Source organism: Pteropus medius, unplaced genomic scaffold (genome assembly GCF_902729225.1).
Source record: "Pteropus medius unplaced genomic scaffold, Ma_sr-lr_union100, whole genome shotgun sequence".
Classification (NCBI taxonomy): Eukaryota; Metazoa; Chordata; class Mammalia; order Chiroptera; family Pteropodidae; genus Pteropus; species Pteropus medius.
In genome coordinates, this window is record NW_024349227.1 from 2,362,893 (window position 1) to 2,385,443 (window position 22,551).

Consider the following 22,551-nt stretch of genomic DNA (forward strand, 5'->3'; position numbering starts at 1 on the left):
GGCTCCTTCCCCTGCACCGGCCCCTCCAAGGCCCGATCTAATTTGTATTTGTAGTCTTTCTCTCAATGAAGACCCCCCACCGCCCCCCAGGAAAATTGTATAAGCTTTAGGCCTCACAAGACCTGGCTCTGCCCCTGCATGCACGTGCGTGAGCATGCACTCACCCTCCCTCTGTCCCTCACTGCCACGCCACACAGCCCTCTCCTCTACACACACTCCCCTGGTGTCTTCTGTGTCACGCCTGTGTGTGGTTTGGGGCTTCTTGAGTTTCTCTTTATAGTTAGAAAATTGCCCTGCTCTAGCTCTTCCTTTGTTACAGAAGGACCATCGTGGCTAAATCTGACTGCTGCTTGACCTTTGACACTCTGCCCTTGACCTGCCCCTCTTCAGCACTCTACTCTCCTAATCTGCTGATATGTTTTCCTTCTCATGCTTTGGGTCCTCCCCAGATGTACCCAGATCTCTAAGATGGGCAGAGGGCTCCAGGTGGGAAATTAGCCTTAGAGAGGGGCTTTCCAGAAGAACCCGAACTACTCAGGGCTCAGTGGCCTCTTTTGTCCTCTCATTCACTCTAGGGGCAAGTGAGTCCCTGTCTCACGTCCAGCAAGTCCCAAGTAGCAAGCACTTGTCCATGTTATGCAGCTGGATGGGTGCAGCGCAAGCATTAGAACTTGGTGCTTCTCGGTTAACAACTTCTGCCTACTGATGTAACCCCTAGAACTGACTTGCTTTTTAACTTCAAGTGTGATAGACACAGAAAAAGAAATTCTGCCTCCTGTTCAAAGTGTGCTAAGGGCTGACCTCCCTCCTACTTGAGCTTCTCGGATGTTGATTATTCTGGCTCCTCAGGAAAAGGAAGTAGGTGGGGGCTAAAAGGCATATTACAAACCATGTTTAGGAATCTCTAAGCGCCACCTTGATGGATAACTTATTTCGGAGCAATTATTAGGCATCCATCTTCCCGTGTCAAAGTGTTGAGGGGGTTTATAGTTGATGTCAGGCCGCTGCTTCTCATGAGTGAAGAGTCCAAGGCAGAGGCAGACAGATAATAATTATTACTGGCATTTATTGAACATTTACTAAGTGCTAGGACCTCTCTAGAAATCTCTATTTATATAATCTCATTTAATCCTATGAAAAGCCCAGAAAGCACAGAGAGGTTAAATCACTCACCCAAAGCCCTTTAGGTAGGAACTGTTGGAGCCAGTGTTCAAACTGGGGCAGTCTGACTTCAGAGCCAAAAATTTCAAGGCCAATGCAGATTCAATTTAGTAAAAATAAACTAAAGGATTAGCTTGTAGGGTGATGCATGAGAAGAGAATTTTGAGTTGCACAACTAATATGAAGTGGGAAGAGAGCTGGCTCCGGACTGTGTCCTGGCCTCTAATCCCAGCTCTCCCACTTCCTAACTGTGTAGCCTGGGGCTACTTACTTGACCCTCAGGTTTCTCCCCTATTAGCCAGGACAGCAGTACCTGTCTCCTGGAGGTTAAGCAGAGAATTTGCTAGTGTCATGGCTTAGGTGGGTGTTAATTCCTTTTCTTTCCTGTGCCAGTTGTCAAGTCTTCCTGGGGAGAGTGAGGAGTGATCCGGGAATTCAAGGTTAATTCTTGTTTCAAGAGGAAAATGTTCAACCAGCCCTCCAATACCCAGTCTTTGGACAAGACTTCCTGCCATCGCTATTTCCTACTGTTCTTTCTTGGGATTGCCTGGGTTAGCAGGAGAGATGGTGGGAGAGAGCCTGGCTTACTGTAGCTCTCAGGCAGCTGTCACCCTCTGGGCTGTCTTCATCTCCCCCCCGCCCCACCGCCTTTTAAAAACAAGGATATTCTCTTGTATAACCACAGTACAATTAACAAATTCAGAAAACATAACATTGATACAATACTATTATCTACTTTATAGTCTCCAGTGGCCCTCATAATGTCATTAGAATCTAATCCAGGACCATATCTCCACTCCCCTTAAATCTGGAAGTGTTCCTCGGCCTTTCTTTGCTATTCATGCACTGAGGGTTTTTGAAGAGTGCAGAATGCTCCCTGGTCCTTTCTGGGCCTTGTCCAGCCTTCCCATCTCCCTCCCACTCCCCCGGCCTCATCCCTGAGCAGGGTCGACTAGGGTGAGGTGATTGAAGCACTCTCCCCAGGCTCACAATTTAAGAGGGTGCCAATAAACTCAGTAATGGAGATAAATAACATTTTTCTGCCTACCTCATAGGACCATAAAATAATCAAATGAAATCGTGATGAGAGTGCTTTGTGAACCATTAAGGGTTTTACTTGATATGTTCTCTTCCGTCATAAAATAAATAATCCTTTATTTTTAGAAAGGCTATATTCAGGTCTGCCACATGATTTTAATGCAATATTAAAAACAAAGTCAGTGCAAAAATTTCATGAAGAACAAAACATCAACATTTTCAATAAAGACGGGATCAGTACCAGTGCCACTCCAAGCCATGTTGGAGCTGCAAGCAAAAGGGAAGTTCAAATTCAGTGATACAGATCCAGTCTTTATTGAAAATGTTTCATTCATTATGGGTTTTTGCATTAATTTTTGTTTCAAAAAAATTGCATTAAAGGGTCATCAATCTTGGTTGCTGAGTTTTCTGGTGCCACTTAACATGTCGTGTCCCCATGCCCTGCAGGGTGGGTTTTCTCCTCTTCCCATCATCCTGTCCTCAGAACAAGGCAGGGAGGGCGGTGGGGCTCCCAGCCAGCACTGTTCCTGCGCCCCGGCCAGAGTGGAGAAGGAGGGAGGCGATGGGACCGGGAGAACAGCAGGGAGAGGAGGGGTTCCGAGGCGTGGAGCCCAGGCGGGTCTCTGGCCTGGAGCCTTCTAACTGCTTCCAGCTGCTTCCACACCCACCAGACTTCCTGCCTCGGGAGTGGTGTTTGGTTGGATTTCCCCACCTCTTTTCTCATCAAATGTGTGATCTAATTAGATCCTTGGATCCCCTCATGTCTACCAGTCTTCCCCTGTCTTAACATTGCATTGTTCTTGATTAAACTTATCCTGACCCTAGATCTACCCATTTTTATCCATCCTGAGAGCCCCTTCCAGGTCTGTCACTGGCCTCTGTTCAAGAGCATCTGCCCAGCGCTGGGTGAGCAGCACAGTGCTGATCCATGTTCCATGGCTCTGGGACAGAGCCAGGGCTGAGGGACTCAGGCAGGCGTGTTACCCAGTCCTCGGAGGCAGGTCATGTATTAGCGGGAAAGAGCTGTGGACCGACCGCGGGTTCAGCCTTGCCTCCCAGGTGGGAGCTGGGTTACTTTAGCCAAGACCCTTTACCTCTTTAAGCTTCAGGGTTTTTTTGTTTCTGTTTTTTTTTTTAATGAAAATGTTAATACTTTTTCTGCCTACCTCCTAGAACCATAAAAGAATCCAATGAGATAATGATGGGAGTGCTTTGTGAACTGTGAGGGTTTTACTCGATATTATCCCTTCTGTCATAAAGCAAATAATCCTTCATTATTTTTTCACTTTTTAAAATTAAAATTGTTGGAGTGACATTGGTTAATAAGTTACAAGTGTACAATTCAACAATATGTCGTATATATATATATTGCATTGTGTGTTCACCAACCAAAGATAAATTTCCTTTCGTCACCAAATATTTGACCCCCCTACTCCTATCTACCTCCCCCTGCCCCCAATCCTTTATTTCTATAAAGATCATACTCGGGTATGCCACATTATTTGACCTAAATCCATGAGAGGAATCCAGGCTCATTCAGGGTCTATATCCATCCCTGTCTTTAACCAGCATTTCCGTCAGACTAAAACAACTCGCTTGGGAAAGCTGGAGCCCCTTCCCGTCCCCCACCTACTCACCACATTCCATCAGTGTAAAACGTAATGGGTGGGGCCCAAGAGTAGTTTTGTTTTGTTTTCAGTGCATTCACTGAAGGCTTTTCTTTTCTTTTTTTTTGATAGCTTTATTAATATATAATCGGTTTATGACAAACTCCATATATTTAAAGGATAAAAATTGATGTATTTTGTGAAACTATAACCACAATTAAGATACCGCACATATATCCATCAGTCCCCAAAGTTTCTTCCTGCCTCTTTGAAATTCCTCTATCCACCGCATCCTCATGCAACATCTGATCTACTTTTGCCGCTCTAGATTAGTTTGTATTTTTTAGAATTGTATATAATGGAATAATACATATACACTTTTATTGGGAGGGAAGATCTGGCTTCTTTCACTCAGCATAATTATTTTGAGATGCATCCATGTTGTGTAGATCAATAATTCATTTGTTCTTATTGTGGAGGCAGATTCTGTGGTATGAATGTGACACATACATTGTACTCACTGTTAATGGAGATTTGGGTATTTTCAGTTTGGGGTCTTACAAAGCAGCTGCAATGAACATTTGCGTACAAATCTCTGTGTGGACATGTGTTTTCATTTTTTCAGGTAAATACCTGGGAGAATCAGTGGGTTGTCTGGTAACTTTTTATGTTTAACTTTTTTAAAAAACTGCCAAATTTTCCAAAGTGGCTGTCCCACTTACATTCTCACTAGCGGTGTCTGAGTTTCAGGTCACCTGCATTCATGTCAACACTTGGTATGGTTAGTCTTCATTTTAGCTTTTCTAGTGGGTGTGTGTAGTGTTATCTCATTTTGTATTTGCATTTTTCTAATGACTAACGATGCTGAGCATCTTTTCATGCACTTTGACATCATCTACCTTCTTTGGCAGAATGTCTGTTTAAATCTTTTGCCTTTATTGTGTTGCTTGCCATCTTAATATTGAGTTGTAAGAGTTCTTTATACATGCATAAAAGTCTTATATTGGTTATGTGTTTTGCAAATCCTTTCCTTCAGTTTATGGCTTACCTTTTTCATTTTTGTTACAGCAGCAAGAGCAGTTTTTTTTTATTTTGATAAAGTTCAGTTTATTGATTTTTTCTTTATTGTTGGTGCATTTTGTATCATATTTAAGAAATCTTTGCCAAACCCAGAGTCACTAAGGTTTCCCCTTGTGTTCGCTACTAGAAATCTTGTAGTTGTAGCTCTCACATTTAGGTCAGTCTATTTTGAGTTAATTTTATAAAATAAATTCATTTATTTAAATTAGTTTCAAGGATACAGTAGACATCTATAATGTTCATAAAATGATCCCCCAATTGCTCCCTCCCTTCCCTGTCCTTCCACTTAGCCATCATATTAATGCTAACTGCATTCCCTCTGCCGTGCTCCCCGTGCCCAACTATCAACTACTAATTTGTACTTCTTTAACCCTTCACCCCATTCTCCCCACCTCACGACCCTCGCCCCTCTGTCCATCACCAAATTGTCCACTATATTTGTGAGTTTGTTTTTGATTAGTTTGTTCTTTTTGTTCCTTAGGTACCGCATGTAAGTGAAATCATATGGTATTTATCTTTCTCTGTCTGACTTATTTCACTCAGCATAATAACCTCTAGGTCCATACATGTCGTTGCAAATGGTAAGATTTCATTGTTTTAAATGGCTGAGTAATATTCCATTGTACATATGAACCATATTTTCTTTATCCAATCGTCTGTTGATGGGCATTTAGGTTGCTTCCATATCTTGGCTATTGTAAATTGTGCTGCCATGAATATTGGAGTGCATAGATCTTTACAAATTATTGTTTGGTTTTCTTTGGATAAATACCCAGAAGTGCAATTGCTGAGTAAAAAGGTATATCCATTTTTAATTTTTTGAGAAACCTCCATACCGTTTTCCATAGCGGCTGTACCAACTTTCAATCCCACCACCAATGTATGAGGGTTCCCTTTTCTCCATATCCTCGACAACACTTGCTGTTTTTTGATTTATTGATGACAGCCATTCTGACAGGTATGAGGTGATAATCTCATTGTGGTCTTAATTTGCATTTCTCTGATGATTAGCGACCTTGAGCATCTTTTCATACGTCTATTAGCCATCTGTATTTCCTCTTTGGAGAAGTATCTGTTCAGGTCTTCTGCCCATTTTTTAATGGATTGTTTGTTTTTTGTTGTTGTTGCTGAGTTGTATAAGTTCTTTATAAATTTTGGATATTAACCCCTTACAGATGTATCATTAGCAAATATCTTCTCCCAAACAGTTGGCTGTCTTTTTGTTTGGTTGATGGTTTCCTTTGCTGTACAAAAACTTTTTAGTTTGATGTAGTCCCATTTGTTTATTTTTCCTTTTGTTTCCCTTGCCTGAGGAGATATATCTGAAAAGAAATTCCTGTTAGTAATATCAGAGAGTTTACTGCCTATGTTTTCTTCTAGAAGTTTTATGGTTTCAGGTCTTGTATTGAAGTCTTTAATCCATTTTGAATCTATTCTTGTATACGATGTAAGAAGGTGGTCCAGCTTCTTTTTTCTGCATGTATTTGTCCAATTTTCCCAACACCATTTATTGAATAGACTGTCTTTACCCCATTGTATATTCTTACCTCCTTTGTCATATATTAAGTAAGCATATAGGCGTGGACTTATTTCTGAGCTCTCTATTCTGTTCCATTGATCAATGTATCTGTTTTTATGCCAGTACCATGCTGTTTTGATTACTGTAGCCTTGTAGTATAGTTTGATATCAGATAGTGTGATACCTCCAACTTCGTTCTTCTTTCTCAAGACTGCCATGGCTATTCAGGGTTTTCTATGGCTCCATATAAATTTTAGGATTATTTGTTCTAGCTCTCCGAAAAATGCCATTGGTATTTTGATAGAGATTGCATTGAATCTATAGATTGCTTTGCGTAGTATGGCCCTTTTAACAATGTTGAGTCTACGGCCATGCCATCCTGAATGTGCCCGATCTCGTCTGATCTCGGAAGCTAAGCAGGGTTGGACCTGGTTAGTACTTGGATGGGAGACCACCTAGGAATACCTGGTGCTGTAGGCATTAAAAAACAAACAAAACAAAACAAAACAAAACACCTGATGTTGATTCTTCCTACTCTCGAGTTAACTTTTTAATGGTAGTAGGATCAAGAGTTTTTGTTTTATTTTGTTTTGTTTTAGGATGTGGATATCCGGTTTTTCCAGCACCATGTATTGAGAAGGATGTCATTCCCTCACTGAATTGCCGGGTATTTCTGGGTATTTATCCAAAGAAAACCAAAACAATAATTTGTAAAGATCTATGCACTCCAATATTCATGGCAGCACAATTTACAATAGCCAAGATATGGAAGCAACCTAAATGCCCATCAACAGACGATTGGATAAAGAAAATATGGTTCATATGTACAATGGAATATTACTTTGTTGAAAATCAATTGACCATACAAGCAGGGTTTATTGCTGGACCCTTCTGTTCCATTTATCTAACATTTATCTTTATGCTGATACCACATTATCTTGAGTACCATAGCTTTATAAGAAGTCTCGATGTCAACTAATCTATCTTCCACTTTTATTCTTCTTTTTCAGTTTTGTTTATTATAGGTCTTTTAAATTTCCACATGAATTTCAGAATCAACTTGTCAGTTTTTTTTGAGTCTTCTGGTTCATGCAAACAGTATATTTTCCCCTTTATTTGGATGCTATTTAATTTCTCTCAGCAATATTTTGTAGTTTTCAGTGTATAGACCTTGCATATCTTTTGTCAGATTTATTCCTAAGTATTTCATATTTTTTACGCTATTGCGATGTTTTTAAATTTTAAATTTTTAATTGTTTGCTGTTAGTATATAGAGATGCAACTGATTTTTTTAAATATCAATTTTGTATCCTGAGGCCCTTTAAAAAGTTCAATTTAACAGAGCAGGAGCCTGGAAATACTGAGGTGCAGGGTATTTGCAAGATATGATAAGCATTTAAAATGGCATGTAAAACATTAGCATCTTTCCCTGTTTTGAGTCAATAAGGCATTTCATTAGCAGACTTGCAGACAGCTGTGGCTATAAAGCGTGTGAGAGGAGGGGGTGGTATGGTGAATCTGACCTTCCGCAGGCAGTGCTCCCCTAGGTTTTTGGGGTATCTTTTTTGAGTGAATGAAATTAGTGACAATGCAGTGCAGCCCCTTTAAGAGACCAGGCCAACCAGCCATCAGGCCACTGGGAAGGCAGCCCAGGAGATAAGATAAGGCCCCTGGCTGGTTTAAGCGTGAGTCCTGAGCCACAGTGGCTGGACTACTGATAGACAAACAGGAACCAGGGGTGATAAGGAAGAGGCGCTGGCGACTAGACGCAGGCTGGCCAGAGGTGGAACAGCCCCATTACCCACTGGGACTTGAAAGGAGAAGGGGATACTAATTGTGGCTGTGTAGAAGGAGGGCATTTGCATTCTCCTGTATATCCTACTGTGTTTATGATCATGGTTTAAAATCCCTACTAGACTGCACTTAAAAGCTTCATATGTAGTAAATGCGCAATAAATATGTTTATTGAGCTCTTAATGTTTTCTCTATGATATCTTTATGCTCTAGTGAGATGCTCTTATGTGGGCTACCTGATTTCTTGCTCCAACTAGAAAAATCCTGGCAAGGACTAACTCTGAAGAGCCTGGAGCTGCTCATTTGCACATATCTGCATAGATTTGCATGTGTCCTACATATAGATACTTTTATGCTGGATTTAGATTTTCCCAAATCAGCTGCCTATTTTTAAAGGGATAAAGAGGGGATCTGTCTCTAATTATTCCTGCCCACCTTTCATCTGCATCCTGCAAAGATGCAAAAATGATTTCTGCTACTTTGAAATACAAAGACCACCTGTGGCCACATAGTTTATGTAGACACAAGCAGCCTTTACCTGTCAAGGTGTTTCCCTTCTTCCTATTACAATTAGTTTTTAGTTCCACTCTCCAAACTCCTGAGTGAGGTGGGCAGTTATTAAGGCAAAGAAACCCTCTAGCTAAATAACCAGGAGCTGAAATTGCTTAGCAGTCTTCAAGGTTTGTGCACGGAACCTGGACAGAGCACTGAGAGGTGCTCACACCGACACGAAGCCCACCTTCCCACTGCTTCTCGTCTCCAGGCTGGGGATGCTATGACTACCTTTGTCTGTTCTCCTTCCTCCAGGAATAAATAAAAATATCACCCCTCCCCAAAATCCCAGCTTCTCTATTGGCCCGCAAAGCAAATATTTCATAATGTGGGCTCATCCAATTGGGCATCGTGCCAGAGCCAAGCGCCTCAGGTTGCAAGTGTGCTCCAATCAGGCGGGGCGGCCAGGGTGGGACTAGAGGGCTTCCTCTGCACATGGGAGGCAACGCATTACTCAGGTACATGGCATCAAGGTGGGAGTCGCTGCTTCCTTGGGGCTGGGAAGAGGGCACAGGGCAGTCCATCAGCTAGCTGGAGGCAACTCGGCGCTGAAGGGGTTAAGGCCAGTCAGCATGTGTGGCTGTTAATGATTGCTACCCACCAGGGACCTGGTGAGTATTAAAGGGAAACCTTTTCCCTGTTCCTGAGTGTGAAAGGAGTCAGGTGAGAGCAGAGGGGACCACAGAGGAGCCCCGGTGAGTGAGTGGTTGGGTATCTGTCTGCTGCATGTTTGTCTGGGTGGCTCTGGAACAGGTAGGAACACTAGATATGCCCATTCCATCAGCTAGAGTGAGCTTTTGTTATAATCGGATACAAATTCTCAGCTCGGGGCCAGAGTTCCGTGTCATTCCTGTTTACTAGAAACCTCCAGAGTTGTTTTAGCCTGAGGGGGTGAACTACTTGGCACAGAGGCCGGAGTAACGACCTTGTCCATCTGATGCAGAGACAGCGGTTTTGTGTGGCCGCCCTGCACACAAAGCTGCAGCCGCTGCTCTTCCCTCTTTTCTGAGCCATTGTCTCCAGAGCTCTGGGCAGAAGCGCGTGGGCCCCGCCGAGGAAGGAGGGTGGAGCGGGCACAGCCGAAGGAGACTGGGACAGCAGCGTCTTGTCTTTTGTCCTTTTCACTTGGGTGTGGAGAGATGGACGGTAGACATAACGGGCGGGGTGGGGACATGCAGAGAGTTGTGGGGAGAACTCTTAACTCATTGAGAAGACAAAGTTGTCATTTGGGAGTAAAGCTGAAATCTAGGAAGACAACCAATCTTTTGGATTCGGGTATTTGTTGTCCCCGTCCCTGAACTTCCCATTCAGGTCCCTCATTCTCTCAACCTCCAAAACATTTGTGCTCTTTGATCTGGCACCTTATCATGGCAAGTCGGACTTATGCGGGGAGTGTGGGTGAGAGCTCCTTAGCTCTGTTGCAGGAGGTGGGTCAGACTGACTTTTCTCAGCTGATGCTATTTCTGTGTGTGTGTGTGTGTGTGTGTCTGTGTGTGCCTGTGTGTCTGTGTACTCACACATGCACAAAATATGAGAGCACGATTAGTCTCCAATGCAAAAATGTTGACTTTACCCCCCTCTCAGCCAGGAGCCCTTTTGTCCTCTGCCTCTTTCACGAGAGGGAAAAGGTTTGATGACATAATGGTGATGTTAGGTGGCCCTGGAGGGGTCTGTCCGGTAGGAGCACAGTGCTCTTCATGCCAGTCTTGAAGGCAGATTTGAGAGATAAAGCAATCCCCTCCTCCCCGCCCCCAGCCCGCCCCCTGGTGCTTCTTCTGTCTGGGCTGCCCTCAGGCAAACAGAAACCAGGCACAGCAAGGGGGAGGTGCCAGCCCAAGAGCCACAGGGCAAGAACAAAACAGCCAAGTTTCTGGGCATGTGAGCCAAGGAAGGGGTGGGAGTAGACAGGGACAGGAGTGGGGCCACTCGTCATGCTCTGCCTTATATTGCGAGTTAGCCACAAATGTGACGAGCCGCCTCTGTCGTTGCCCTCCCAGGAGAAGCACACAGAGGAATTGGGCTCCCTGGCAGCGTGGGCTTCATGGGCATGCAGCCTGCACTGTCACCCCACGTGCTCAGAAAGGCTTGTTGTAGCAGTCTGCTGTCGCCATCCTGAAAGTTTTAATTTGCAAGGAGCCCTGCATTTTTGTTTTGCACTGGGCCCTGTGAATTATGTGGCCTGTGCTATTTCCAGGCCCAGCCAGAAGTTGCAGTAGCAGAATAGTTGTTCATATGCTCCAACAGGTGTAGGCAAATGCACCTGTTATTCAGGTGTCACCAAGACTGGCTTCTATCCTGGCCAGGAGCAGCGTAGCATCCCTTTCCTTTTTCTCCTCTCTGCTGGCCTCACAAAGTATTCTGTTCCTCCTTGTCACAGCTTCCCTGCCCAGTCATCCTTCAAGGCTACTGCATGACAGAGGACAGGGGAGGGAGCAGCAGTGTCTCTTACCTGATTCCCGTCCTTCCTCCCCCTCCCTCTTTCCCTTCCTTCCTCCCCAGGCTCCATCTTTCCCTTGCCTGGGCTCCAGGCAGGGGTCTTGGCCTGGGAGCAGCCCTTCCATCCCTCTGAGATCTTCTCTCCCCTCTTTCAGCCATGCTTGCCAATGGACACACTCTGGCACCTGCTTCTTGTGCCATTGGTTAGCACAGGATCCATCAGGTCTGGATGGGTAGGGGTAGGGACAGGGCAGCTGTGGGGGTCAGAAGACTCCTAAGCCTGCTGTTCTTGGTGGCAGCATCTCTCTCTCTTCCCCCTGTGCTGGCTCCTCTTGCTCTGAACCGGAAGACCCTACAGACCACCTCTTTCCTCTTCCTCCCTCCAGCCTCGGCCAGAAGTTGGCCAACCCAGGAAGGAAAAGGAAGGCAGGAACTCTTTCCCCTTTTCCTACTCTCCTCTCCAGGCTTCCTCGAGCTGCACTATATACCCTTTCCCAAGTGCCCACTTTGTCCCCGCCCCCAGTAGGGCTGCTAGTAACAATATTTTCAAACCCAGGAGGGGAGTCTTAATACGTATATTTAAAAATGATGGGTTATCCAAATTAGTTTTGATTGGACTTTGAAGTGTATCATTTGGTTTTAGATTTTTAATTTTTTTGTTATTGTTCTTAGTGACAGAGTTCCCCTTCTTTTTGGTTTAGCTGAGGACTGTAAGGGTACTTGTATTCCCCGAGGACACTGAGGACACAGCTGGTGGAAGACAAACTGGTTTGGAGTTAAGTATTCCATAGAATCCAAAAACGTTAGCACTGGAAGGTGGCGTAGAGAACGTCCAGCTCAGCGCTGCCGTAGACTGTTCTACATGTGGAACGTGCTGCAACCGCTCTGTGCAATGCGGTGACCGCTATGGCCGTTCAAGTGTGGCTGGTATGACTGAGGACATTAAAATGACTGACATTTTAATTTTGTTTCATTTTAATGAATTAAATGTAAATATCTACATATGATTAATGGCTACTAAATCGGATGGGACAGATTTGGGCTAGTGCTACCCATTTTATTTTATTCCTCTATTTTATTAATGATTATAACAGCAGCCACTTACTGGCCAACTATCATGTGTCGAGCATTCTCCCAGATGCTTTCGATATGTGATCTTGTTTAATCCTCCCAGCTACTCCAGTACGACTTCATGTTATATGTGGAAACTAAGACCCAGAAAGGTGAAAGATCAGTACTGGGCAGCCGCAGAGACCCCTCCCCCCTTTCCTTAAGGATAATCCACACTTGACCCATTCTTTGTCTTCGTTGAACAGCTTTCTGCAAACGTTCTCCAAACCTCACTTCCAGACCTCACTCTTCTGTTCTGAAATGTCGGAGGAGATCACGATGATTGTCCCCAGTCCACAGAGGGGGAGATGGCTTCTCTGTGGGTAGAGCTGTTTTCTGGCTGGTTCCACTGGGGACCTTGTCCCCAAGCTCCTTTTGGATCCTTCCTACAGCATCAGCATTCTGGGACATTCTTCTGCCCTTGGAACTCTTGGCAAGCTCCCCAAGTACATGGGAAGTTTCAGACTCCTCAGTCCTAGAGAAGGAGGTGTTGAGAATTTCCCACAATTCATGTGTGTCTTTGCTGGTCCATTATTCCCAGTCTAGGAAGGATAAGCAGCTGAGCCTCCCCGGGGGCACAGGGGCAGACTCGTCCCCTGGGTTGGTGAAGAATGCTACCCCAGAGCTTTGCTGCCATCTCACCTGCCTCTGCACCTTCACCCCACGCAACTCCCCAAAGTAGGGGCTCCTTCCTCCAGAAGCAGTAACCCAGGCTCCTGCTCTCCCGCTCCCATTGATTTATTGCTCTCCTCTTCCCTAGACAAAGCCTCTGCTTTGTAGCCTCTTATCAGAGTCTGGCTGGCCAGTAGGGAGGGGGCAGGGAGAGGAGGGACTGTAGAGCAGATGGAACCTGCCCATGGGATCCAGTGAGAGGGATTTGAGGCTGAGCTCCCTGCCTCTCTCATTCAATGTCCTAAAGCAGTCATATCCCATCCTCCCACCGTGTTTAGATTACTGGCCTGCCTCTACATCCACCCCATCAGATAGCCGTTCAGTTCCTTCTGGGTGTGAGGTCCTGGCCAGGGCACAGTGACAAAGAAGGCCAGGCTGTAAACAGTGTGTATGTGGCTGTCCCGCCACACATCTGCACCCAGGCAGTACCCCCACCCTGTATCACACACAGTCCTGTGCCCCCAAGACTTACAAGTGAGTCTGTGGCTTTCATTCCTGTGTCCTTGCAGCAACTGTGGAGCTGGAATCATCTCGAATCATGAAGCTCTCTTCCTCTTCTTTCTTGGAGACAAGGAGCTCATGTTGGGCAGATTGAAGGGACTGAGGATAACTAAGGAGATGGGAACTTTGACTTGTTTCTCCTGCCACTTTAGCTGGGGCAGTGCACCTCAGCTTCCCTGACTCTGAAGTGGGCCTTGCCTTGCTCCCAACGCAAGGCCCAGACACCATGCACAAGAGTTTAACTTTTCCCTCAGTTCTGTAGCCCTCATAGCATCATCACCTTCCTTCCTCTGCTGTCTAGGCTGATAGGAAATTTCTGTTGTCTGCTGAACAAGGCATCACTTATTACCATTGTTCATTCTTAAAATGAGGAAACCAAGGCACAGAAGAGCTTGACCCTCGCAAATTGCCAGACTGGGAACCAAGAAGGCATTTGTAGCCTTTGAGGGTGTGGAAGGAGGGACATCAGCCCAGCTTCATACAAACACTTACTTTGTAAAATTCCTTCCTGCGGGGCGGAATGGGGTCACTGCTCTCTGTAGGACACCAAGACCAAATCTGCTGAGCTAGGAATGAAGAGAGCGGTTCCAGTGACCTTCCATAGGCCTGAAGTGGACAGCTGGGCTGCCTCAGCCTCTGAAGGGTAGGGGGTTGGGACTGGGCTCAGAGCTGGGGGAGGAGGGGTGATTAATTATTGCCCTGCTCCACTACCTCTTGAGACTCCTTCCCTGTTGCTGACTGTCAGGAGAAGGCAACTCGGAGGCTGAGGGAGCGGCACCGGAGCCCTCTTTCTATCTGGCTTAGCTGGGGGCCACTCAGGGGAAAGTTGAGAGAAAGAAAATATAGAGCTGGAGACCCAGGCAGCCCCTTTTTCTTCCTCTTTCATTTCCCTTTCCTCTTAGCAGGGAACAAAACAAAAGCAGGAGGACAGCAGTGTGAGGAGCCCCGGGGGCCGGGCCAGCCCGGTTCTGCAGGCCGGGCCAGGAGTGAGGGGGAATGCCTCCACCCTGCCCGTGACAACCTCCGGCCCCAGAACCACAGTTCTTAACACTCGAGGAGATGTCTGTCCTAGGAGTAGCTGTTTTAGGAATGACATTCAGTAATTTATCCACCAGGAAGGGAATGACATTCAGTAATTTATCCACCTAGGAAAGACACTGACCTGGAGTCCCGTTGGGCCCTGTGGTGTCTCTGGATCACTGGGAGGTGGGGAGGGCCCAGGCACTGGCCGGGGGAGCGGGGCACTCGAGAGGCCTGGCAGAGCAGCTCTTACCATCCAAGAAGGAAGAAGTTCCACAGTTTAACAACCAGCATGGCTAGGATGAATATCCTCCCTGGTAATCTTCATTTTTCAGAAGGTAAATGGAATTCATAAAGTAAAAGAACCAGCTTAGAGATAAGGTAGTCCAAGCTAAGGTGGAAGATCAGCATGAAGATGCCCCACGAAGTTCCCCAGAGAGATGTTCATATTCCCCTCATATGCATGTTTATACCACACACTCACACACACACACACACACACACGCACACACACGCATCTCCAGACACATAAAGACACATTACACAGACGTTCACACATTTACACACAGACGCATGCATACATGCATAGACATGTATACGCTTACACAGACACATACTGCACACACAAATTGCACATACAATAGGCACACATCATACAACACACACATATACACATACACCTTACACACAGACTACACTCATACATACATACATATACATATCACACATTTACACAATACACATGTAAACACATACGGACACAGACACACATAGACATGTATACATGTAGACACACAACACACATAAACACATATCACACACACTAACCACAGACATGTAGACACATCATGCACAGTACACACAAATAGACACATATACACTCATCACACACAGCACATAGACACACACACAATGTACATTATACACATAGACACAGGTACATAGACATACTACACACATACACATACACAAATAGATACACATCATACATACAACATATATAGATACACATAGACATACATGTACATACTACACAGAGACACATATTACACACACTACACACAAATAGACACATATACACACATCACACACATACACTTACACATATACATAGATATACATATATGTACTGCACACACCCAGACACATGACGAGACACACACACACACACACACACACACACATACATACAATGAGCTGTTACCCTGAAAGTGTACACAGACCCTCCCAAGCCTACCCTGCTGCCTTCGGCTGTCCTCTCTCCAATTATAGGAATGAAGGGGGCGTAGAGGCTCGGGGCGGGGGCTGGGAGGTAATACAATGAGAGACAGGGAAGGGCATCCACATAGGATGGAAGGGAGTAGCTGTCCCCTGGCCCCTGATTTGTGACTCCATCCTTTGGCTCGTCAGCCAGCTCTTCTGCTTTCAGTCTGTGGTGGGGGCCCGGCTCAGAGTGACACCCCCCTCCCCGCCCGTGTTTCATGACTGGCCATTGTGGGTAAGGAAAAGTGTTTTGGCCCTGGGGGTGGGGAATGGGTATAAGGACAGGCACAGTTAACCAGAAAAGGGAGCAGCATGGGTCTTACCTCCTAGATGCTCAGCCCAGTAGCCTAGCATTTTTGGAGGGTCCAAGCTTGCTTGCAGGAGGATATCCTCTTCTTGCCATTTTGGGAATCACTGTGGCGTAGGAGGAGGGGTGGGGCCAGGATGGAGAGGAGAGCAAGTGCAAGTGCGAGTGCAAGGCTGGCAGCTGGGCCCCCAGAGCCTGCAGAACTGGCGTTATGATTTGTAGGCAGCAAATGGGGACGAGACCGTGTCTTTAGAGGGGCTCCTCACTTGCAAATACCTTGAGGTGCCACCAGGGCCTGACTCACTTAGGCCTCTTCCCTGTGTGCAACAGTAGTCGGGAGGACTGGGGGCTCTGGCAGGGAGAAGTTGGCTGGGGCAGTGTATGTTTTCCTAGGAATGGCTGGGGGAGCTCCAGGAACCAGGCACATCAGGGTTTTTGGAAATGTAAACTGAGCTGGTTTTTAATTGGGACAGAATGCCGGAACAGATAAAGCGCCTTGAAAATAATGATGAGATCCAGAGGGGAAGGTGGAGAGCGGGAGCCAAACCTCTCCCCACCTTCCCCTCCTCTGTTGGCAGCAGACATCCTCCCTGGAGTGTAGACAGTCTTGGCTTGGAATTTGCTAGCTGGGGGAACGAAGGAAGTGGGAAGGATGGGCCATAGGCAGCCCTCTTTCCCACTCACCTCGCTGTCCTCTCTCCATCTAATGAGCTGTAATGCCAGAAGCCAAAGCATTATCAGGACGGACAAGCCTGGCCAGGCTAAGTCTCTGTCAGCAGATTCTCAGGAGCTATGGAAATGAAGCAGCTCACTGTACAGCAGATTACCAAGAGGCGCTCAGGGGTGGGAGGAACTGAGTGTCTTTCTCTAGTTGTTCAATATTTATCACAGTGGAAACTCTGGGTATCCAACCTGGGTGTGTATGTGCATGTGTGTGTATGTGTGCAAAGGGTCCTGAAGACCCAGGTTGAATTTATTACTTTTGACTGCGTAGTGCCAGATATCACTCCAAATAGATGCCGATTTTCGTGGAGGACGTTTGGTGAGGAATCAGGACGCGGTTATCTCTGCAGTGAGGCTGTCGCTAGGACTTAAAAGGCTAAGAGTATCTCTTGAATTGTATAAAAGCCACAACTAGATGGAGAGACAAATGCCTGGAAAGCGGAGAGGATCTGCCTCTTTTCTTTGCTGTTTATTGGTCTCGGCACTTCTGGAATGCCAGCACCCTCATGCCTAGCCCCTGCCCCATACGCAGCCTTCTTAATCCTGAGACCGTGTGATTGCATTTTCTAGCTCCAGCACCTGGCATATTTCTTGATTTTTACATGATCATAGCTATTATCTCTAATACATAAAACATTTCACATTTTGAAAGTTTACAGCTATTGTTTCATAGATTTACAAGGTGTCTTATTGGCACATGAGAAAACTAGGGCCAAAGAAGTCAAATCAGAGTGCTGATTCATGTTGAATCTCGGACTGAAAGACTAGTCCTGCCGATTCTCTTTCCACTGAAAGTGCTACCACTGGGGCCGCCTTCGTAGGTGCGGTGGGTAAGGTGGATACCTGGTGGGCATCCCGGGAGTTCAGGAACGCTCCTGCCTCCATCCCCAAGTCTCCTTTCCTCCCTGAGATTCTCCCTTGGCTTGGGCGCCATTGGAGAGGTCTATTTGGAAATGTATTCATCACCATTTGTCCTTGAGAAATGAAGGCCCTTTGACATTCCAAAAGAAAAGGAAGGGGAAATAGAAAACCGATGACCTCTCCTAGTCTTCTTTTTATTAATGTTCTGCATCTGGTAAGTTCTTCCCGATGTCTAAACTAAAATGGAAACCTGCCATTCTGTGCAATTTAGTGGCAAAAGAAAAGAACCCCAGCTAGGCATTCTGTGTGCTCACGTGACCCTGAGGATTTCAGAGCTCTCAACAGGCCGGGCAATCCCTTGAGCCTTCGTTCCTACCCGCTTATGCTGTCGTCACTGGGCACGGGGAGAAGTAATTTAACTTGCAACTTAAGCAAAGGCTGTGGGAGGCCCCCTGAGCTCAGCTTGAAGGGAAAGGGGATTTTTTGCTTCCAGAAGAAGAAAACTTATTTTCCCAATATACCTCCACCCCCTCCTTCTGTGCAGATGAGCTTAATTTTCTTCCCCTCTTAATGAAGGTGGATCAAAGCCAAACTATATATTCAAGGGGGAACCAGGCAGGGGAACTGAGTGAGGGGGTGTGGGGGCAGAAACAGCTTCTCTCATGGAAAGGAAGTAATTACTTTTAAGAGAGAGTAGAGATGGGAAGCCCTTGGTAATAGAGCAGGTGGTTAAAAATGAAATCAGAGCACAGAGAATTTCTTTTGTTTGTTTATTCACTTGCTCATTCATTCAATAAGTATTTGTTGAGCCTCTACTGTGAACAGAGACCACAAGTGTGTATTAGGAGAGGGCCCAGCTCTCCGCAAGCATGGCGGGGCTCAAGTAACTGGACTAGGGACAGGGAGCGTGTGGCATCTGGAAACTGAAGCCTCTCGTCACTAGAACGAAGAATTTGCAAAAGTACCAATAAATGTCTGAATATATTGACCTTTTGGATTTAGGGTTAGTTACTTAAATATCAGCTGCTGTTGATATTTAAGCATTATCAGCCCAGCTATATCTGACCAACTTGTCTCATCATGGGTTAAATAATGCTGTCTATTTGCTTTTTCATTCACTGTCTGCATTGTTCTCTGACCGAGTTCTATCCTCAATCCAAAAAAATTAGATCAGCCCCTCCCTTTCAGTGTCTGTTGTGACATCACAGAATTGCCGTGACAACAGACTATGATGTCAACAGATTGCCTGGTGCTGCTAAAGGAATCACGTTAGTCAGAAATAATTCTGTCATCAGAAGACAAAAATGGAATAATCTTGAAAGCCGGAGGAACTGAAATTTGGTATCAAAAAGAACTTCTCGGCATTATAAGATAACAGTGGGTCTGGAGCCTTCTCTGCTAGAACCCTTTACAACCAGGCACTTAACGAGATTGATTGGAGAGCCAATGGGCTTGTCTGGAGGCAAGGGGATGGAAGAGATGACCTTCAGAGGCCCTTGCAGTCCAAGGACCCTAAGTCATGGAGGACATTAGGAGAAGGGGAGATTTGACCATCTGTGGTGTCTGGAAAGGTCAGGGGAATGAACAACGATGCAGACCTCTTTGCCCTTGAGCAGATCTGTTAGTTGCCAGCTGGGATTTATCATATCGCATCTGGGAAGATTTTCAGAAATAAACATACAGTGACCCCTCTTTGAGCCCCATTTGCTGCCCTCTTTCTCATGAGCTTGCCTTTAATTTTCCCCTGAGCAAAGAAGCCAGTCCTTGCCACCAGCTCTGTCTTCACCACACCTGCGCCCACATGCTCCTCGTGCTCCCCATTAGTTGGATCACCCCAAGCAGAGGGCAAGCAAGCTGGGGCTGTGTCGAAAGGGAGCATGTAGGCGAACGTGGCAGAGAAGCTTCGCTCATTCTGCTCCTGTCCAGACAGAAGGCGGCTGGGAAGGCTGAGAGGAGAGCGGAGACTTAATCAACCTCAGCTTCCAGGCAGCGCAGCAACGGCTCATGAATCTGGAGCTTCATTTAACCCTGTGCCCACAGGATCAGAACTGTCTCTGGGAAGCAAGGTGATTTCAGCCCGAGGGCCTGTGTTCTGCGCTGGGAGTCAGGAGGAGGAGGCAGGGACGACTATCTTCCTGCAGGTCGGCTGGCTGAGTTTCTGCCGTGCAGATGGGCATGCAGCCCCAGACTCCTCCGCCTGCCCAGCTGCTCTGTGTCCTTAGCTCAATGAGTCGGACTACCTGGACGTGGTACACCTGCTCCACGTATGCCTGTCTCTCCGTCTCAGCATTTTTCTCCTTGGGGACTTGGACTGGGAGGATGTCATCCTCCGCTCACTTATTCTGCCTTGAACACTCTGATGGGCTGAAAGCTGGGGAGCCACAGGCCCCCTAGGGCACCTGGGCACCCCTCCCACCACCCGGGGAGAGCCCTCCCCCTTTCCTCATGCTGGAGTCAGGAGGAGGGGGAACCAGCCGTGTCTGGAACTCAGCCAAGGCCCAGCGCGGGACTGGAGGACTTACTGCTCAGAGGGATGGTAGGAGCAGGGTGGCTGGCGGGTCCTCCTAGGCTGCCGAACGGGGGGACAGAGCTGCCAAAAAGATGTTGAAGTTTCGGGCTGATCGCCGGGTCAGGTAGGGATTTCTTCAATGGACGTGAGCCATACGAAGTGAAAGCAGGCGCAGCTGGGAGCTCCCTGGATCCGGGGCATCCGAGTGAGGGGCCTGCCTGACCTGACCTGGGGGAGGAAGAGTAGTTGGGTCAGTGGTTGCTGCATTGCAGTGCTTGTCAAGGGGAAGCTATTTTGAAATTGGTAGCGCTGGGATGGAGAGAGGACGTCATTGGTAGGGGTTGCTGGGTAGGAGAGTCTGGGGCAGGGAGAAATTCTCCTTGCCCGTGGTGGCTGATAGCAGGCTGTGTGTGCGTGCGTGTGTGCGTGTGCGTGCGTGTGCGTGCGATGATGGTGTGTGTGTGTGTGTGTGTGCGTGGTGCAGATGCCACCAGCAGGAAGTTTCCAGCATAGTTACCACAGGAGCATATAGAGCAGAAGAGCGCTGGGGTGGGAAGGGGCAGGTGCTCTGTGCCACTGGGAAAAAGCAGAGACCTTGGCACCTTGAGGACCTTAATTGTCACAGACCACTTGCCTCCTGGACCCCTAGTTGGGCAGAACCAGGAATGAGGGTGACTGTAAACAGCTCAAGGATCCCCTGCGGTTAAGTCAAGGAGAGCCTCCTGGTTGGACCTGGGAGGGAGGGAGGGAGGGAGGAAGGGAGTCTGAGAAGCTGGGAGCAGGTGACCAATATACTAGTGTTAGAATCCAGGCCCCACGGATGCTGGCCAGATTTAGGGTCCTGGCCAACAAGCCTGGGCGGTAGAACCCAGATTTTTCCCCTAGGCTGTAGCCTCTGCCCGCTGTGCTTTTATCTGCTACATGTCTTTGAATGTGATCTGAGCATTACTGGTTTGGAAGCTGAAAAAATACCTTTTGATATTATCTTTAGCTTCAATAGACATCTCAAGAGCTCAGATGTGTCCAGGGTTATTGAAAAGGGGTCTCCAAAAAAGTTATTTTTCTTCTCTCTTACAGCTGAAAGGACTAAGCTAAGATCTCTTTCCTCTGGTGCTGGCTGATCAGCTGGCTCTCTTCTGTGGGAGTGCTCAGTGCTCACGTGGCTGGTGTTAGAACCCACAGCCTCAGTGCAGCCTGAGCAGGCTCTGTCTAGGCACCTGCTTCTTGAGGTGGACTGAGCCAGCTCTGAGGTCTCACGGTATCGCTCAAGAGGGGTGGGTGACGAGGACCTTAACGCTCCTCCAGCAACCCCCACTGGCTGCATGCTTGACTCTCCTACACCTTTCTTGCCAGGTGATCCCCTGTATGTGGAATCCACCTCAGATGACTGCCATTTGTGCCTTAGACCCACTGCAGCAGCCCCCTCCAAGCTCTTTCTGCTGCCCTTCCTCCCCGTCTCCCCAGAGAGCCACCAGGGAACTAGCCTGACATTCAGTCAGCCAGAAGAGCCACACAGCAGGACTCCCAAAGGAGCCTCCACAATACTGCTCCCCATCTGCCTCTGCACAGACCCCGCCCTGGTCCATGTCCCCTGCTTCCTGCAGGCTGTCCTCACAACACCCCACTCCTGGGCCACACGTCCCTTAATTAGATCGGACTGTTGAGCCAGCTCTTAACCTCACTGCCTGACAGAACTCCTGAGGTCTCGGCGCTATCCAGAGCCTTTAGATGGGGAGACCAGGGACTCAGAGTATGTGTGGGTCCCAGCCCAAACTCAGGATATCTTATTACATTTAAGGAGATGGAACATAGAGCAGGAGAGGAAGGAGTCCAAGGTCATGAGAGAATTCTTTCGGCAGAAATGAGTGAGCAGTTTTTATGTGGGGCACTGGCAGTCATTGCCCCTGGAGAAGACCTGCCACAGGTGAAATCCTGACGACTGGAGTCCCCTCCGGCCCCAGCCGCATACCCACCGAGGAGGACCACTGAGAGGGTTAGGTGGGGCTATTTCCAGCCTCAAGGATCTCTTATAATTAGATAACGAGTAGTGAAAGGTGTCTTGCCCACTGCTTCCTTTACAGCCCAGCCCTCCATCTTGCCTGCACCTTACCTCTCATGATCCCACCGGAGGACCGAGGGACAAGCTCCCATGTGATCACTGTCCCTGTCACTGCCCAGGGCCTGTCCACCCTTGGCTTGTGTCTCTGCTTTCTTCATATGGGCTGCAACTTCTTTCTTTTTTGCCTCCACAGCCACAATGAAAGACGGAACACATTTCTACACCCGGTGACTGGCCGGGTCCCAGAGGAAAACAAAAAATTTGACTTGAAAACGTAGGTTTGCCCCATTTACTACCTGACCTTTCCATTTGTAACTACCACCACCCCATTGTCACTTT

At 47.1% G+C, this 22,551-nt stretch overlaps 1 protein-coding gene and 1 non-coding gene across 17 annotated transcripts in view; both read left to right on the forward strand.

Moving 5' to 3' along the window:
* Positions 1-22,551, forward strand: part of PLEKHA6 (pleckstrin homology domain containing A6) — a 134,802-nt gene that overhangs the window by 71,061 nt on the left and 41,190 nt on the right. For 13 of the 16 annotated variants that reach the window (XM_039881819.1, XM_039881817.1, XM_039881822.1 and 10 more), the window contains one exon: positions 22,406-22,486. In XM_039881819.1, coding sequence (XP_039737753.1) covers positions 22,406-22,486 — 81 coding nt within the window. The other 3 variants (XM_039881833.1, XM_039881831.1, XM_039881828.1) reach the window with 3 other exon arrangements.
* On the forward strand, positions 6,767-6,885 carry LOC120618020 (5S ribosomal RNA). Its single transcript, XR_005657124.1, has one exon. It is a non-coding gene; the product is annotated as a 5S ribosomal RNA (ribosomal RNA).